This window comes from Bos mutus, chromosome 5, assembly GCF_027580195.1.
Source record: "Bos mutus isolate GX-2022 chromosome 5, NWIPB_WYAK_1.1, whole genome shotgun sequence".
In the NCBI taxonomy this organism is placed as follows: domain Eukaryota; kingdom Metazoa; phylum Chordata; class Mammalia; order Artiodactyla; family Bovidae; genus Bos; species Bos mutus.
In genome coordinates this window covers 11,376,484-11,393,603 of record NC_091621.1, presented here as the reverse complement: position 1 = coordinate 11,393,603, position 17,120 = coordinate 11,376,484, and the positions used below count along the sequence as shown (strand labels likewise).

Here is a 17,120-nt window from a genome sequence, read left to right as displayed (position 1 = left end):
GGAGGTGGGGGTTGGGGAGTGATTAAAATGGGGGCTGATGGGACTTCCCTGGTGGTCCAGTGATTAAGACTCCAGTGGTTAAGACTTAAACTCAGGTTTGATCCCTGCTTGGGGAACTAAGATCCCACATGCCACATGATGTGGCCAAAACATTAAGAAAAATTAAGTAAAATGGGGATGTTAAGTATGATGGGAAGCAAAGGATTTTAGATCACTTACTCGGGACTGTAGAGGTATGGTACCCACCTTATTTGTTGCATCAATAAATTTGACTCCTTTATACGAGACAGAAAGGATGATAGTAGGGACCTTCTTCATTTGCTCTGTAGACTTCTGAAATTAAAATTAGAAAGCTGTTAGAGCAGTTTGTGTTGCATGGCAACTGTAGCACATAATTTTTTCTCTTGAAAGATAAAAATAAGCTCAAGTTAAAAACAACACCACCACCACACACACACACCAAACATACTCTAATTTAAATGTATGTCTCTCTTCTCTTGGGCTCAGCTCTGGTTTAGGTTTCTAAAGTATCTGTCTTGCACTTGAGGATCTAAATAAAGCTTTTCTGCTGCTTCATGTGGGTGAAGGAATACTGCCTTTTTGTGACACCAAGAGGAGAAACAAACAGCTCCGTCCCCTACTGCAATTTCAAGCGACATTCTTTTGAAGAGAGTTAAGCCATGTCAGATGGAACTCTGAGGGTGAGTTTAGCATGAACAAAATACATGCCACCTCTCCCTGTTTCTTCCCAGTCTCTTTCTTCAAGGTACAAGGCATGTCTGAATACATACTTAAAATCGGGATTTAGAATACATCATTGTGAATTTTTCTTGCACCTGGCCAAATCTGTAAAAGCTGGTAGCATATTTGCAGCAGAATTGCTTGTGGCCACATAGGATATAATACCACTCCATGATGCTCGATCCCTCTGGGAGCAGGCTGTATTTTGAGCCATAGTAAAATCGGACAGTCCAGGTAACCTACTTCATCATTTAGAGGTGAGGGTAATCCCTTAGGCTAAAGTTCTTATGCTAGATGTCCATAATGGCTGAATCTTCAAAAAGTTTCTCTGTAATTTAGCATTTGCCTTTTCTGGTTAGTTTTATCATTCATCACAGGTCACCTGCATCACAGGTCACCTGCATCACAGGTCACCCGCATTACAGTTCCTGCTGTGGACACTCCTAATAATCACATTAAACATCATGAAGAACTTACCTGACAGTTAGCCTGATGGATTTTCCAGACAAGACAGGTGAGAACATAATAGGAGAGAAAATACGTAAAAAGGTGAGAGGAAACAATTTCAGTAATTCACCAACAACACAGACTCATTAGATAGTAAAGAGAACAGGCTCTATAGATACATGTTGATGCAGTACAACTGTTATTTTACAGAAACTGCTGCAGGCTTTTCCAGACCCTGTCTCTCCTTTGTTTTTACTGTTTTCTCATTGTTCTGTTTACTGCATTGCACAGTCTTATTATGACTGACACGCACGAGCCTTCTGCTTTGAGCATTCCAGGACCAGCTGTCTTATGTACATTAAGGGAATTGAGGGAAAATATGAACTTTCTTGATTTCTTCATTTATATTACCCGTTTTTCATTTATAAACTCTGAAATGTGACCAGAATGAAAGAAGATCCGATAGGCTGAATACAACTCATTGAACTCCGTAATGATAATTACATTTCATCTTTCACTTGAGCCATGGAAAAGGTGTTTCACATTTTCCTGGTTGTTTTGACACACCTTTTTGAGAGCTACTATATCTGCATCAGAGATAAAGAAAATTGATTACTGAGAGTATTACTATGTAATATTAAGTGTTTCATTCAGTACAGAAAAAAAGCAGAGCCTGTGAAGTGCTTTTTAACTAGTTTTAAAATTACCCAGACTCACCAGTTTTCTTTTGTGATTGCCGAAAAGAGATATGAAATTGGAATGTAAGGTTAGATACTTTTATTTTTGAATACTTTATCCAACCAGCTCTTAGAAACGTACAAGATAAATTGAAGGCTAGAAGAAATAACATGCAGCATCTGACTGGAAGGTAAAACCGTGGGCTGAATTCTGTAAAGAGAGAGGCTGTGGCAGGAACAGGCAGCACTTTGGTGGCCTGAATGTGTGTGTGAAGGGACGGAATGTATGGTGGACTGAACGTGTGCATACATGTGAAGAATTCCTTGCAAAGAGTAACAATGGGTTCCAACAAATCATCATCTCTTGTGAATACACTCTCGTGGACAGATATCTGTGACATGAAATAGTATTAACATACACCTAACATATGGAGAACGAAATGGCAACCCACTCCAGTATTCTTGCCTGGAGACTTTCAGGGACAGAGAAGCCTGGTGGGCTACAGTCCATAGGGTCGCAGAGCGTCAGGACACAACTGAGCAACTAACACACACATGTTCCCCTAACATAAGGTTAAAATGCCAACATGTTATGTAGTGTTAAGAAACCCCATCCCAAAGAAAAAAGAAAAGCCATCTGTTATTCATTCTGCAACTGAGTGGATATTAAGTGGCCCACAAGCTGGAGAAATGCAGTCTACTTTGGAGGATGTCACAGAGACCTCAGATCGTGTGCAGACTTCACTCTGCTGAATGCGGCTGTCTAGTGCTATTTGAGATGGATTCTGAGCTGCGTCTGGGCTCTGCAGTAAGGAGGGTTGGGAACAACGTCTGCCGTGGACAGGGAGAGACATATCACCATTCCTGGCTTGAGCGCAGCTACAACACAAATGTTGACAAATGTGACAGAGATGTGAACAGAGTCCTTCCAGACTGCTGGGCAGGAAGAGCCTCACTCTGGTGAGGGAGTGGGCAAGTCTTCATCCATTCAACCAGCTGCCTCCTGAGCCAGGTGACTGACCTGGCTCTTCAAGGATGGATAGGATTCTCCAGGTGGCAGAAGAGGACTAAAGAGGCGTTTTAGCAGCAGAATCAACATACAAATGCACACATCTGGAAATGAGAAATAATATGGTGGGTTTGGATAACTGGTGAGAGATTAGGATGGTATAGTAGGTTTGGATGGTTGTAACTTACTCTGCCAACCTAGGATCCATTGGATGCTTTCAAGTAGGGAGTGACTTGATCAGGTCTGTGTTGCAGAAAGATAGCTACAGTGGGTTGTATGGACTGAAACAGCTAGAGGCTGAACGTGGGGAGGAGGAAAGGTATAAATTCAAACCACAGTCCTACGCCCCCAAGTTGAGGTAGATGCTCTGGAGAATGGAAGGGAAGCTGCCATTCTGATGAGGAAGAATCAAGAGGATCTTCTGACTGGTCCACATGGTGAGCGGTAGGATGCTGAGGACTAAGAGGCCATTAGCTGAGATAAGGACCACTAGAGCGGACTGCGCTTTTGCAAGAAACCTTTCTGAATCCGATTATCACCTTGATAATCTGGCAGAGATGTCCAGCAGGAAACCGGACATAAGAATTAGATCTGGAAATCCAAACAGAGAGGGGGTGACCGAGGAAATAGGAGCAGACAAAGTGGCTCAGAGTGAACTAGAGGAGGGCTAAGAATCACCTTGCAGGGGATGGTTAATACTTAAGAAGTTAAGTATTAATGAAGAAATGGGGAAGAAAGTAGAGTCAATGAAGGAACCTGAAACAAAGTTGGAAGAAGCCTGACAGCAGGATCATGAAGTCAAGAGAAGATTCCTTAGACAGTGGGAGCAGTGCCCGATGTCAAGAGGACTAAAAAGGCCTACAAATGTGTGCCCAGTGCAGTGGCAGGCACACACAGGCATGGTTGCTACTTTTATTGGGTTTCCTGGCTGAAAGCCCCAGCTTGGGAAAACAGAAAAATCTGTTGCTGATTTTACCAAAAGGGGCTTCAGAAGGAGAACGGTGGCAGCAGACACAGAAAACCTCAACGGTGCAATGAATCAAGAATCCGTGCTTTCCTAACCGGAGGCCACAATGGGGTTCCAGTGCTGCAGGCTACACGCAGGCCTAGGAGGGCTGGTGTGGGGTGGCTGCATGTTGTGGCCCAAACTGTACTTCTCTTCCCACTGAGTCAAGACAAGACGACGATGGATCCAGCCAGGGAGGGGCTGTGGGAGGTCTTCAGGGTAATCACCTCCTTTAAGGCATTTCTATTCTGTACAAGAGATACAGATCCAATCTCTTTCTAGAGGATTTTCTGATGGTGTACTTTACAGAGCTTTAAAGAGGTCTATTCACACATGATTTTAATGAAAGATGAAAATGCAGAGAAAGAAGGTAAATATACTGAGTCTTCACTGGCTAATCAGGGAGGCAAGAAATCCAATAAGCGCTTCATTTTATGAAGGCTTTTCAGATATTAAAATGTGAGCTCAGGGCTTCCCCGGTGGCTCCTGCCTGCCAATGCAGGAGACATGGGTTCAGTCCCTGATCTGGGTAGATCCCACCTGCCATGGAGCAACTACGCCTGTGGCCACAATGACTGAGCCAGTGCTCCTCAAGTCCACGTGCCTTATTGTGCTCTGCAACAAGAGAAGCCACTGCAAGCAGCAGCTCATGCACCACAACTAGAGCAGTGAAGATGCAGCACAGCCAAAAATGAGTAAACGAATAAAATTACAAAAAGAAAGGTGAGCCTGGAGCCTCAGCCCGACCCCAAGAAGCCGAAGTCCCTTCCTCCCCAGCTTCTCTTTCAGTGCTGTAATCATCTCCCACCCCACCACCCCCCGTCCAGGGTCGAAGGCACCTAGTCCGGACAACACTGCTCGAATTACAAAGCACTTGGTCTCAGGCAACTTGGTTCCTATGACCTAGCTGCATGCTTTGCTGTGTTTCTGGATGAATACTCCCAGAGGTGTATATTAAAAATTGAAGCCTTATTTATTTGTATAAATAGACTTCTCTTTTTCAGGCCCATTTCCTCAGTAAAATGCTCAGGGCAAACTTTCTTTTGTGGTTCCCTTTTGTTTCCAGTTGCCTTTTTCACCATGCCACACTCTAGGTGGAATTTCTAAGGTTTCTCAGAGTCTTCAAATCCCCACCAGCTTCATGTGTATGTGTGTGTTTTAGTCGCTCGGTCACGTCCAACTCTGCAACCCCATGGACTCCTCTGGGGGTCCGCCAGGCTCCTCTGTCCATAGGATTCTCCAGGCAAGAATACTGGAGTGGGTTGCCAGTCCCTTCCCCAGAGGATTTTCCCGACTCAGGGATCGAACCTGGGTCTCGTGCATTACAGGTAGATTCTTTACCCTCTGAGCCTCTAGGGAAACCCTCAGCTTCACAGGGGAGACTAATGTGTAACGAGGACCTCTGCCTACCTAATGAGCTGTATGCTCATGGGTAATGCCCCAGATTAACTTCACTTTTGCACCATCCTGCTCTCCCACTGAAAGCTGAAAGAATATAGTGATATTTCATTGTATTTTCTTCACAATTTCCCCAATTATCATCCTTTTATTCTTTCAAGAGAAACAGTATTTAGTTATATACAGATGTTACCTTTCTGAAACCTATAATAAAATGCAAGTACTGAATCAATTCAAAGCCAGTCCTTTCTTTAGCACTTGGGTTTATATTGTTTTTAAGCATCACACAGAACAGGGATCATAATTTCCTATCTGGGGGCAGGCCCCTGTAATACTGTTTGTAATAGAAAAAGTAACTGAACACTCTTACAGCATTTTTTTCTTTAAAGAGGGATTTTTGGATTCACCAAGGAAAGTAGTAACAACCATCTTTAATTTTTTTTCAAATACTTTTCATTTCCTTTTAAAGTACAAATTATGAACTGTTTGGAATATTTGTATCAAGTCAGAAATTGCCATTGAGCTTTTCTAGCCTTACACCCCCAAAATAGTTTCTTATTTTCTAATGCAGAATCAACAGTGTGAGAACATATTTTTTTGCAATACAGGGGCCCTTGGATCCCAGAGCAGAGCTTCCCAGGTGGCAGTAGTGGTAAGTGCTTGCCAATGCAGGAGACATAAGAGACCTGGGTTCGATCCCTGGGTCGGGATGATCCTCTGGAGAAGGAAACGGCAACGAACTCCAGTATTCTTGCCTGAGAATCCCATGGACAGAGGAGACTGGCAGGCTTTAGTCCATGGGGTTGCAAAGAGTTGGACACAACTGAAGTGACTTAGCACGCATGGATCTCAAAGCAGGACTTTCATGGGTAAATGAGAGCAAAGAAGTTTAGAGCTGAGACTAGAAGCACTTCAGTTGTGAGCTGCAATGTGAGGTTTGGGTCCAGAGTGACATTTATGCTCCTAATAGGAATCAATTGTGCCCCAGAGTCAGTACAGAGTGAAGAGCCCACAGGGAGGGTATCACTGACCCCTCATTCTTACAAAACCCAATCACTGCCAGGGGGTGTTTTAAGCACAGGCTGGCACAGATTTCTCGATGGTCTACTGCCATCCAACTCATAGCATATATTAACCTACACACAGCTACCCTGAGGATGCTTTCTAGTGAGATAGCCAGTGCTGAGTCATAACTATTACTTTTGCCATATAATACTTCCCTTATTTCAACGCTTAATTATTATATTTAGTTTCAGCAAGTAAATTAAAACAGGATCAAACTTTTATGTTTGGGAGGCCCAAGTGACTCTCAAACAATTAAAAAACCACACCAAACAAGCAATATTGTGGCGATTTTTGTATTTGGCAGAACCAGCTAAGTTGCAGGGAGTGTTAACAGAGAAAAAGCAGACTGCAAATTAGCCATCTGAAATGAACTCTTATCCTTCAAACTCAGTTTCAAGGTTACTTTCTGGGAAAAGCTCAGTTTTGGAGTCCCTTCCTGGTCAGTTTCTGGCCTCCTGGCTGAAGGGGCTACTTTCCTCCCCTTTCCTTCCTTCACGGTGGGGGTGGGGCTGTCTGCTTCCCTGAGAGGCCCGCCCCCACCTTTCCAAATTTGTCCTACAACGACTAGCACATGGTCTCAGATGAAACTTATGAAGGTGCCATTTTTTTTAAAAGGTCAAAATGGCTAAATACCAGCAATTTTACAGGAATCAATCTAAAAGCTGCTGAAATCTATGACTGTTAAAGGAATGAGCAAATGAATTAATGTAGTACAGCAATGAGTAGGAAGCCAGCTTTACAGAGAAGAATTGCAGTCCCAGCCTCTCAACACGTGGAGAGCTCAGAACACTTTGCAGAGAACCCAGATGCTCCAAAGAATTGGGAGGAGAACCACAGATGTGATGAGAGATGCACCGAGACAGACTCCTCTGGGGTGGCAAACGCTTCACAGATCCCGTGATAGTTCAGCTTCAAGGAGAGGGTTAGGCCTTGGCAACAGGAAACTGGCTCCAACTGCCAGCACCAAGATAAGAAGGAAAGCCTCTTTGAGAGGGCAGAAGAATCATTAGAGGCAAAGCTGAGAAGTTTCCCCCTCTGCTTTTTAATCATAGTGTCACTCTCATCTGTTCCTAATGACTTCGGGGTAAGTCTCACTTGGCCGGGAAATGAGGGTATAAATGACCTCACAAGGGCTTTTCTGGTCACAAGGACTCTGACCCAAAGGCTCAGCGAATATAGAGCCTAAGTAAGGCCACGTGACCGGAACAGACAGTGCAGCAAGCAGCAGCCATTTAAACCAGTCCTCTTGCCTAAGATTCGGCTATTGTGTGTACTGTCAGAGTAAAGAACATGGCCTGGCCGAGTCTGCAGGGCACAAAGCAATGCCCTCGATCTCTGTTGCTCCAGCCCTGGCTGGTTTCCAGGCACTGTGGCACAGTGTTCTACCAGGACAGTCTGTCTACACGGCAGCCTTACTGGTTGCTCATGGACCAATGCAGTGGTTCTCAAACTTGAGAGCATCTGAATCCCATGGAGTGCTTGGTAAATAACAGACTGTTAGATGCCACCCCTAGAGTTTCTGGTTCCAGAAGTGCTGTAGGCCAAGTGTTTGTACTCCCTACCCCCAAATTCATTCACTGAATCCTAATGCCCAACTGGTGGTATTAGGAGGTGGGGCCTTTATAGGATTGCAAGCTCATGAGTGTGGAGCCCTCAGGAAAGGGACTCTGTGCACGTGTGTGTGCTCGGCTGTGGCCAACTCTTTGTGATTGTAGCCTGCCCAGCTCCTCTGTCCATGGGATTCTCTAGGCAAGAACACTGGAGCAGGTTGCCATGCCCTCCTCCAGGAGATCTTCCCGACCCAGGAACTGAACATGTGTCTCTTGCATCTCCTGCCTTGGCAGGCAGATTCTTTACCACTGAGCCACCTGGGAAGCCCCCAGGAATGGAATTATTGTGTTTATAAAAGAGACCTGAGAGCTCCCTTGCCTCTCCTGTCAAGGGGCAGGGTGAAAAGCTGGCCGTCTATGAACCAGGAAAAGTTCCTTTGCCAGACACCAAACCTGCCAGGGCCTTGATCTTGGACTTCTCAGCTTCCAGAACTATGAGAAATAAATTCCTTGCAGTTTTTGTTATAGTGGCTCTAAAAGACTGAGACAGTAAGTCAGTGGTAGCGCCCAAGAGTCTGCATTTCTAACAAGTTTCCAGATGCTGCTAATGCTGCCAGTTTGGGGACCACACTGAGAATTTCTGCTCTAAAAATACAGTTGATCAATTTGATTGAAAGTCACTGTCAGAACTGTTCTCTGCTGCCATGAATACAAAGTTGTGCTGCAACTTACATTAATTCAGAGAGACGTTAATTTATCAAAACATGCTATTTCCACTTGACAAGTGATTTCCAAAAATCCTTAGTTAGCACTTAGCTGAAGATCTTGGTCTTCAGAACAATTAACAAGTATTATTTAATTTGGCCATGGTTCCTCAGGGACTGTGAAAGTATAATAAAACATTATGCACATAAAATAAAGGGTTCGGGTCCTAAAGACAGATTCTAGAGTTATATCTGGAATAGATGTTGACCAGATAGAGCTGATAGGCCCAGGGGTCATGGTGGAGATGTGTTTTCTCATAGAAATTCCCCATATGTGTGTGTGCTAAGTTGCTTCAGTAGTGTCTTATTCTTTAAGACCTTATGGACTGTAGCCCACCAGGCTCCTCGGTCCATGGGATTCTCCAGGCAAGAATACTGGAGTGGGTTGCCATGCCCTCCTCCAAGAGATCTTCCCGACCCAGGGATTGAACCCGTGTCTCTTAAGTCTCCTGCATCGGCAGGCAGGTTCTTTACCATTAGTGCCACCAACGCACCCTCAACTGGGAACACATCCAACATATCCTGAGAGATGTGACAAGCAAACATCAATACATATTTGGAGACTGCTTCTCAGAGTATAAATTGGAACAATTTTTTTGTAAAGCAGTTTGGCAATACTTATCAAGAGTTTCAAAATGGGTATACTCTTTGACCTACTCATTCTACATTTAGTGGCTTATTCTAAAGACATAATCAGACCCGTTGCAATAGACTTAGGTTTATGGATGTTATTCATAGTATTGGTTATAACTGGAAAAAAATGGAAATAAACTAATAATCAACCAGGGGAAATGGTTAAATAAGTTTAGTTCAGTTATGGATTGGAGTATTTTTCAACGGGCACAAATAATATTGGGGATGAATAGTTATTGGAATAAAAATGTTTCAAAATATATTTTAAAACAGATTAAAACAGTAGGCTCATAACATTTCCATTTTTTTGTAGAAAAGTGATGCTTATGAATGTATAATCAGTCTGGAAGATAACATACAAACAAGGTGTTAACAGGTGTTTACCACTGCGGGATGATAAAACTACATTTTTTTTTTTTTAACTACAGTTGTTCTTATTTCTCTTTTCTGTATCTCTATTTGAAAGTTGACTAATAATGAATGTATATTGCTTTTGTAAGAAGCAAATGTAAGTTTAAAAAATTGAAACTTTCCAGGAAGATCCCACATGCCATGGAGCAACGAAGACCACGTGCCACAACTGCTGAGCCTGTGCTCTGGAGCCTGGAAGCCACAACTTCTGAGGACCAAGGGCCCTACACAAGGCCCACAACAAGGGAAGCCGCCAGAATGAGGCGCTCTCACACCACACCTAGAGACTAGCCCCCACACACCACAGCTGGAGAAACTGCAGCAATGAAGACCCAGCACAGGCGAAAAATAAATAAAATTTTATATATATATATATACATGACTTCTATTTGAGTATCTCCTAAGGAAAGAGGACTCTTAATTTAACATTTCCATCTGATTCGAAAGTCTACCTTTTTCAAGCTTTCCAGTTCATTTCTTTCCTTGCAAGTATAGGAAAAAAGATGGTCTTCACGCTTCAACCAAGGCACAGACAATTATTTGGGAATCCATATATTTGAAAATTCAACTTTAGAATTGCTTTCAGATTGAAAGTTTAGAAATCATATAAATTAAAGGGTACAGACTCAACAAGAAGCCTGAAGGGATTGTGAAACTAAGCCCTTTGGGAAGCAGAGGTTCCAAAATCTAAACACACTGGAAGATTTGCTTATTGCTGACTTAAAAATAATTTTAAAATATTTCCATTCTTACATCAGAAAGGCTGGTTTCTACCTTATTGTAGTTGAGAACAGATATTTCCTTTTCTTTTTTTTTAGGGAAATTTCCTTGAACACATACACCGATGAACAATTCTAACCCTCAAATATGGGATTAGGGAAAGTCAGATTTCAGAGTACTAAATTGAATATAACGGCCTACCTCTTACAGGAGCAGATGTGTTCCTAATGGCATATTTAATTAGGGAAGTGAGAGTGCTATATATTACTGAAACATATACCCTGGGACAAAATTCAGGGTTGGGAAATAGGGTATGAGTAAGTCTAGGGAGGAAAATGGAATAGTGGAACCTCATGTGGTCAGAACAAATCCCTCATTTCACCAAACTCTGTACTTAGAATCTTTGAAGTGGCAGCTACTCATACCAAAGAGAATTGAAAGGCCAAAACAATCTATTGCTTTATAAAGTTCAGTCTGTGGACACATTATTTAAAAAAGGCAACTCCCAATCAGTTCAGAAACAAATTACCTCCCCTAAATATAAAATGAAAATTACATATAACATCCACAGTGCCCTTTTGTTTTTTTTTTTCTCTCTTTTGGCAATGACCTTTAAAAATTGGACAGAAGAAATTTCCCTGGTGGTCCAGTGGCTAAGACTCCGTGCTCCCAGTGCAGGAGGCCTGCGTTCAATCCCTGGTCAAGGAACCAGTTCCCCCACCTCACAACTAAGGCCCGGTGCAGCCAGATAATGAAACGCTGCTGCTAAGTCGCTTCAGTCGTGTCCGACTCTGCAACCCCATAGACTGCAGCCAACCAGGCTCCCCGGCCCTGGGCTTGTCCAGGCAATAAATATATTAAAAACAAACTGGACAGAAGAGTGCAGGGTTCCTAGGTGTTTGAATACTCTCTTTTATACTGTGTATTAATATACAGAAAACGGGCAAGGGCTGGGGCACTGGCATCAGAGGTGGGGAAAAACAAATGAAACATTCCAGAGCAAATCTAACCATCAATTTACTTATTTCTCAAACATTTGGAGGAAGAGGTCTACGTGTTTTAAGATTTTACTGAACTAGACCCTTCACAGGCATTCTTTTATGGAATCATCACGACCATCTCCTAAGGCAGCTATTACACAGCAGGCCTTGGGGATACAGTATACATGGTTCCTGCCTTCTATGGGCATGGGGCAGGGGCAGCCAGATGTTACGGAGTGTGATGTGAGGTGTGGCAGAGGCAAGGTTCCCTGCTCTCTGTGTAACATGTTAGGGGAGCACATATTCAGGACCACAGAGCCAGGATTCCTCTCAGGAGTCCTTTCAGAATGAAGACTGTCTCTGACCATACATTTAGCCAGAAAACCCAACCAGGAACATAAAGGCAGCACCAAATGAATGCGTTCAGAGATCTGTTACAGCTTCTCACGTATTACTAAGATAGGTCTTAAAATTTTAATTTTAAATAGACATGTCTGTAAAGCTGTCATGGGAAAGGAAATAAGCAGCCAAGTTGTACCACTGAAGTGCAAAATAATTCATAGAAATCATTCTTCCTAAGATAGTTTTGCAGGCTTTTATTTTTTAAAAAGGCAATTTTACTTTAAAAATGATCAGGGTTTCCTGCAAGTTTCTATTGATTCTTTCCCAATAAACACAATTTAAAAGGTAATTTTAAGATAAGAATTATTTAGGGTTTAGATCTGGGACGGGGGCTGTGGGAAACCTGATAAATGTGTGTGTCCGTGTGTGTGTGTGTGTTGAGTTGCTTCAGCTGGGTCTGACTCTATGAGCTGTCAGGCTCCTCTGACTATGGGATTCTCCAGATAAGAATACTGGAGTGAGTTGCTGTGCTCTCTTCCGGGGAATCTTCCCAATCCAAGGATTGAACCCATGTCTCTTGTGTCTCCTGCACTGGCAGGCAGGTTCTTTACCACCACTAGTTAACTATGCTATATTTTTAATTGAAATAATAGGTGTATAATAGAACACTAGGAGAGCAATGTAGAATTATCTTTATTTCAGGACTGAGGGGATCTTAGAGATGAATAAACAAGCTTAGATAAACTTAGAAATTAACCAGTTGTGACTATCAAACAAACACTCCAAGTGCTTCTGAGAAGGGAAAACTGTGCTTGGTTTCTGCTGCGGCAAAGTGAATGTGCTGAAGGAAGTGTCATGGAAAAAAAAAGTTACAGTTGATAAGTATGAAATTTAAAAAAATCTCCTAAAGTTTTTATGTTAGCACACTGGAATGTACCCCAAATTACTACATATGTCTGTACCTAAATGGTTTAATTTAGTTGGTACCGCTGGATCATCGAAAAAGCAAGAGAGTTTCAGAAAAAAATCTATTTCTGCTTTACTGACTGTGCCAAAGCCTTTGACTGTGTGGATCACAATAAACTGTGGAAAATTCTGAAAGAGATGGGAATACCAGACCTCTTGAGAAACCTATATGCAGGTCAGGAAGCAACAGTTAGAACTGGACATGGAATAACAGACTGGTTCCAAATAGGAAAAGGAGTACATCAAGAAGGCTGTATATCGTCACCCTGCTTATTTAACTTCTATGCAGAGTACATCATGAGAAACGCTGGGCTGGAAGAAGCACAAGCTGGAATCAAGATTGCCAGGAGAAATATCAATAACCTCAGATATGCAGATGACACCACCCTGATGGCAGAAAGTGAAGAGGAACGCAAAAGCCTGTTGATGAAAGTGAAAGAGGAGAGTAAAAAAGTTGGCTTAAAGCTCAACATTCAGAAAACGAAGATCATGGCATCTGGTCCCATCACTTCGTGGGAAATAGATGGGGAAACAGTGGAAACAGTGTCAGACTTTATTTTGGGGGGCTCCAAATCACTGCAGATGGTGACTGCAGTCATGAAATTAAAAGACGCTTACTCCTTGGAAGGAAAGTTATGACCAACCTAGATAGTATATTTAAAAGCAGAGATATTACTTTGCCAACAAAGGTCCGTCTAGTCAAGGCTGTGGTTTTTCCAGTGGTCATGTATGGATGTGAGAGTTGGACTGTGAAGAAAGTTGAGCACTGAAGAATTGATGCTTTTGAACTGTGGTGTTGGAGAAGACTCTTGAGAGTCCCTTGGACTGCAAGAAGATCCAACCAGTCCAGCCTAAAGGATATCAGTCCTGGGTGTTTATTGGAAGGACTGATGCTGAGGCTGAAACTGCAATACTTTGGCCACCTCATGCGAAGAGTTGACTCATCGGAAAAGACCCTGATGCTTGGAGGGATTGGGGGCAGGAGGAGAAGGGGACGACAGAGGATGAGATGGCTGGATGGCATCACCGACTCGATGCACATAGGTTTGAGTAGATTCTGGGAGTTGGTGATGTACAGGGAGGCCTGGCGTGCTGCGATTCATGGAGTCACAGAGAGTCGGACATGACTGAGCGATTGAACTGACTGAATCTTATAGACACTTTAAGGGTTCCTGAAACTACTCTAAAACTATTTATCAACATAAATGATCCATTTTCAGATATTTTAAAACTCAAGGCAATAAATGTTTAATCGGCTCATGTGAGAGGTACTGAGTGTGCACGTGCTCAGTCGCTCAGTCGTGTCTGACTCTTCGTGACCGCATGGACTGTAGCCCACCAGGCTCCTCAGTCCATAGGATTCTTCAGGCAAGAATACTGGAGTGGGTTGCCATGCCCTCCTCTAGGGGATCTTCCCAACCCAGGGATTGAATCCATGTCCTCTTATGTCTCCTGCCTTGACAGGCAGATTCTTTATCACCAGTGCCACCTGGGAAGCCCAAGGCACTTTATTTCTATTATTATTACATTAGCTCCACCTCAGATCACCAGGCATTAGATGCCAGAGGTTGAGGACCCCTGCCCTAACGTACTTCCCCTAAGGAGATCTGATTCTACTGGGACTTTTGGCTGAAATGTCACCATATTGAAAACAGAACAGTAACTGGAGGTTCAAAGGGAGCATTAACTGCAAACTGAGATCCACAGCATTTTCAGTCAGTGAGAGCTCTAGTTCACAAATCAATAGTCCCAGATAGCAGATCAAATTTGCACTTCTGGTGTTAAAAGGCTCTGATGAACCCAGTGAGTGCAACTTTAGCTACTTTGTCAAAGACTGATATTTATTTAATCAAGATGGGAAATAAGGGTTTTTTGATATCCCAAGTAGCAATGAAGTTCTTATTTTCATGTAAACTACTCAAAATAAACACCAAGGGCAGCAAACTGGAAGAACACCCTAAAGAACAGAAGAATGGCTTCTAAATAGATGGCTTTTTCATTTTAAGCAACAGACAAGTATTTAACTAAATTATTCTCCACTGAGACTGTTGAAATGGTTTTGCTATTGCTGTCCAAATGGAATTTCAGATCCACTTAATTTCAAGAAATTGACTGAAATTTAAATCACAGATCTGGTGTATTTTAGATGGTGCTATGTGCTCTATGTGCTACTTATGCTCATTACTGCACTGACGTAGCTGGATTCAGATAACTGAGTTAATAGTACTAAATCAGAGATGCCAAATTAATTTCTTCGACATGTTCATGAACGGCTCTAAAATTATTGAGGCTTGATGATTAAAAACCTTTCCCATTTTCTTATTGTTCTTTGAGAGATAATTAGAATACAAGTTTTCCAGAATTATAAAAACAAGGAAGAACCCTAATGGGATCTAGTCCAATGTTCTTATTTTCTAAGAAAATGAAGCCCAGGAAAAGCAGGGGAATGTAGTAGTTAAAAGCTTGGGCTCTGGAGTCAGCCAGACCCAGTCCCAGATTGGCAAGTTATTCACTGTCTGATCTTGGGAAAGTTATTTAATCAGTTTCTTCACCTACAAAATGGGGCTAACAACAGTATTAATCTCACAGCTTTGTGGTAAAGATTAGATGAGCAAACGCTCAAGGTATTCAGCACAGAAGATTGGCACATTGTAACTACTCAGTAAATTTACCAGTTATTATGACAAAACAGCGACTCCTAAGGCAAGTAAGCACCAACAGAACTGGAACTTGGAGCTCCTGTACATATCAGGGATTTTTTTTTTAAATCTAAACACAGTACCTGTAATAAAGATTCCTTGGTCCTGACAATTTAAGTATACTATACCTACATCAAATAGAAAGACAACTGTTTCAGTCCTTCTGCTACTGAATTCATCAAAATATCAAATCAGCCATTACATACAGAGGCATCAATGTCATGAAGATTCATACATGTTTAGTGTTCCATGAGCAATGACTGTTAAATTACATGCTTTTAAGTATTTCCCACCAAAGCTGCTTGTATAAAATAAATGATAAACAGAAGTTAGGGTTTCACTTGCTAATGATCTCAAACTTGACTGGTTAGTTGCTATGTGGATTAAGTCCGATATTCTTACTTTGTATCATCAGTCAGATATCACCATGGCTTCTACACATCTGCTATGGAGGAAGAATAAGGGACACATGAAAGAAAAAGCCCACTGGATCTCTCTCAGTGAGAATTGGTTTGACTAATACAGGGTCCTGGGAACCCAGCAGCCACCAATCACAGACATTTGAAATTGCCATTTCTATCAAGACTGTGTCCTTACATGATTCAATTTGGAGTTGTATGGTTTTCTTATTTTAAAAAAATGAATAATTAAAAAGCTCCTAACCCACTCCAGTACTCTTGCCTGGAAAATCCCATGGACGGAGGAGCCTGGTAGGCTGTAGTCCATGGGGTCATGAAGAGTTGGACACGACTGAGCGACTTTACTTTCACTTTTCACTTTCATGCATTGGAGAAGGAAATGGCAACCCACTCCAGTGTTCTTGCCTGGAGAATCCCAGGGACAGCGGAGCCTGGTGGGCTGCCATCTGTGGGGTTGCACAGAGTCAGACACAACTGAAGTGACTTAGCAGCAGCAGCAAGGCATATTAGCTTTAAATAATATGCTCTCAATATTCCTACATTTGTTAATTTTTAGTTAGTTGGCAGTCTTTTCAGTAAGTATTCTCAGACTGCCAAGTGGGTGCTTAAAATATTTTTTTTTATAGTAAACTAAAGGTCATTTTTCTTGTAATCTGGAGATGATCAATGTATATAAAATTACTTTAAATCTTTAAAAATCAGAGTAACTGCATCCAACAGACATCAAATCGAACCACAGGGGCATAAACATGAACAAAAACCCAAATACCTTTTTATATAACACCAGTGTGATTCAGCAGACCAAAAGATGAAGAAAATAGGAATTTGAGAAGCAGCAATTTGTATCCATACCCAGTATTTAGTGTTTCAGTGACAAGAAATAAAATCGTTTGGCAAACTTACCCGCATTTTTGCACAAGCATCTTGGGTTGATTCTGTCCCCCTGAGCTCTTTTATCAGCATAGAACCTAAATACTGAAATACAAAAAAATAAATAAATAAATCAATGATTTATGAAAAACAGAACATAAATATGAGTAGCAATTTAAAAGCAGATTGTAGAAGTACTACTGGCCAGCTTTCCTGGTTGTAGGCTGCTGCATAACTTTTAAAAACTAACAGTAACTAATTCTAACAAATAAACGTATGTATACAGAGAATGCAGCAGAATTAACCACAGTTCTGAAAGCTGTAAATTGCTCTTTATAATAAAACTGCAGTAGTTTCTAAAGATGCCATCTTTCAGATCGTATTTAACTGCAAAATGGGGCCATCTAAAAATGTTTTCCCTTT

At 42.0% G+C, this 17,120-nt stretch overlaps 1 protein-coding gene across 16 annotated transcripts in view; it reads right to left on the bottom strand.

The window, feature by feature from the left end:
- Positions 1-17,120, bottom strand: part of ANKS1B (ankyrin repeat and sterile alpha motif domain containing 1B) — a 1,156,394-nt gene that overhangs the window by 49,021 nt on the left and 1,090,253 nt on the right. For all 16 annotated transcript variants that reach the window (XM_070370293.1, XM_070370295.1, XM_070370296.1 and 13 more), the window contains 3 exons: positions 16,731-16,802; positions 1,219-1,230; positions 247-333 (listed from right to left, as the gene is read on the bottom strand). In XM_070370293.1, the coding sequence (XP_070226394.1) occupies positions 247-333; positions 1,219-1,230; positions 16,731-16,802 (171 nt within the window). The remainder of the gene's footprint in view (positions 1-246; positions 334-1,218; positions 1,231-16,730; positions 16,803-17,120) is intronic.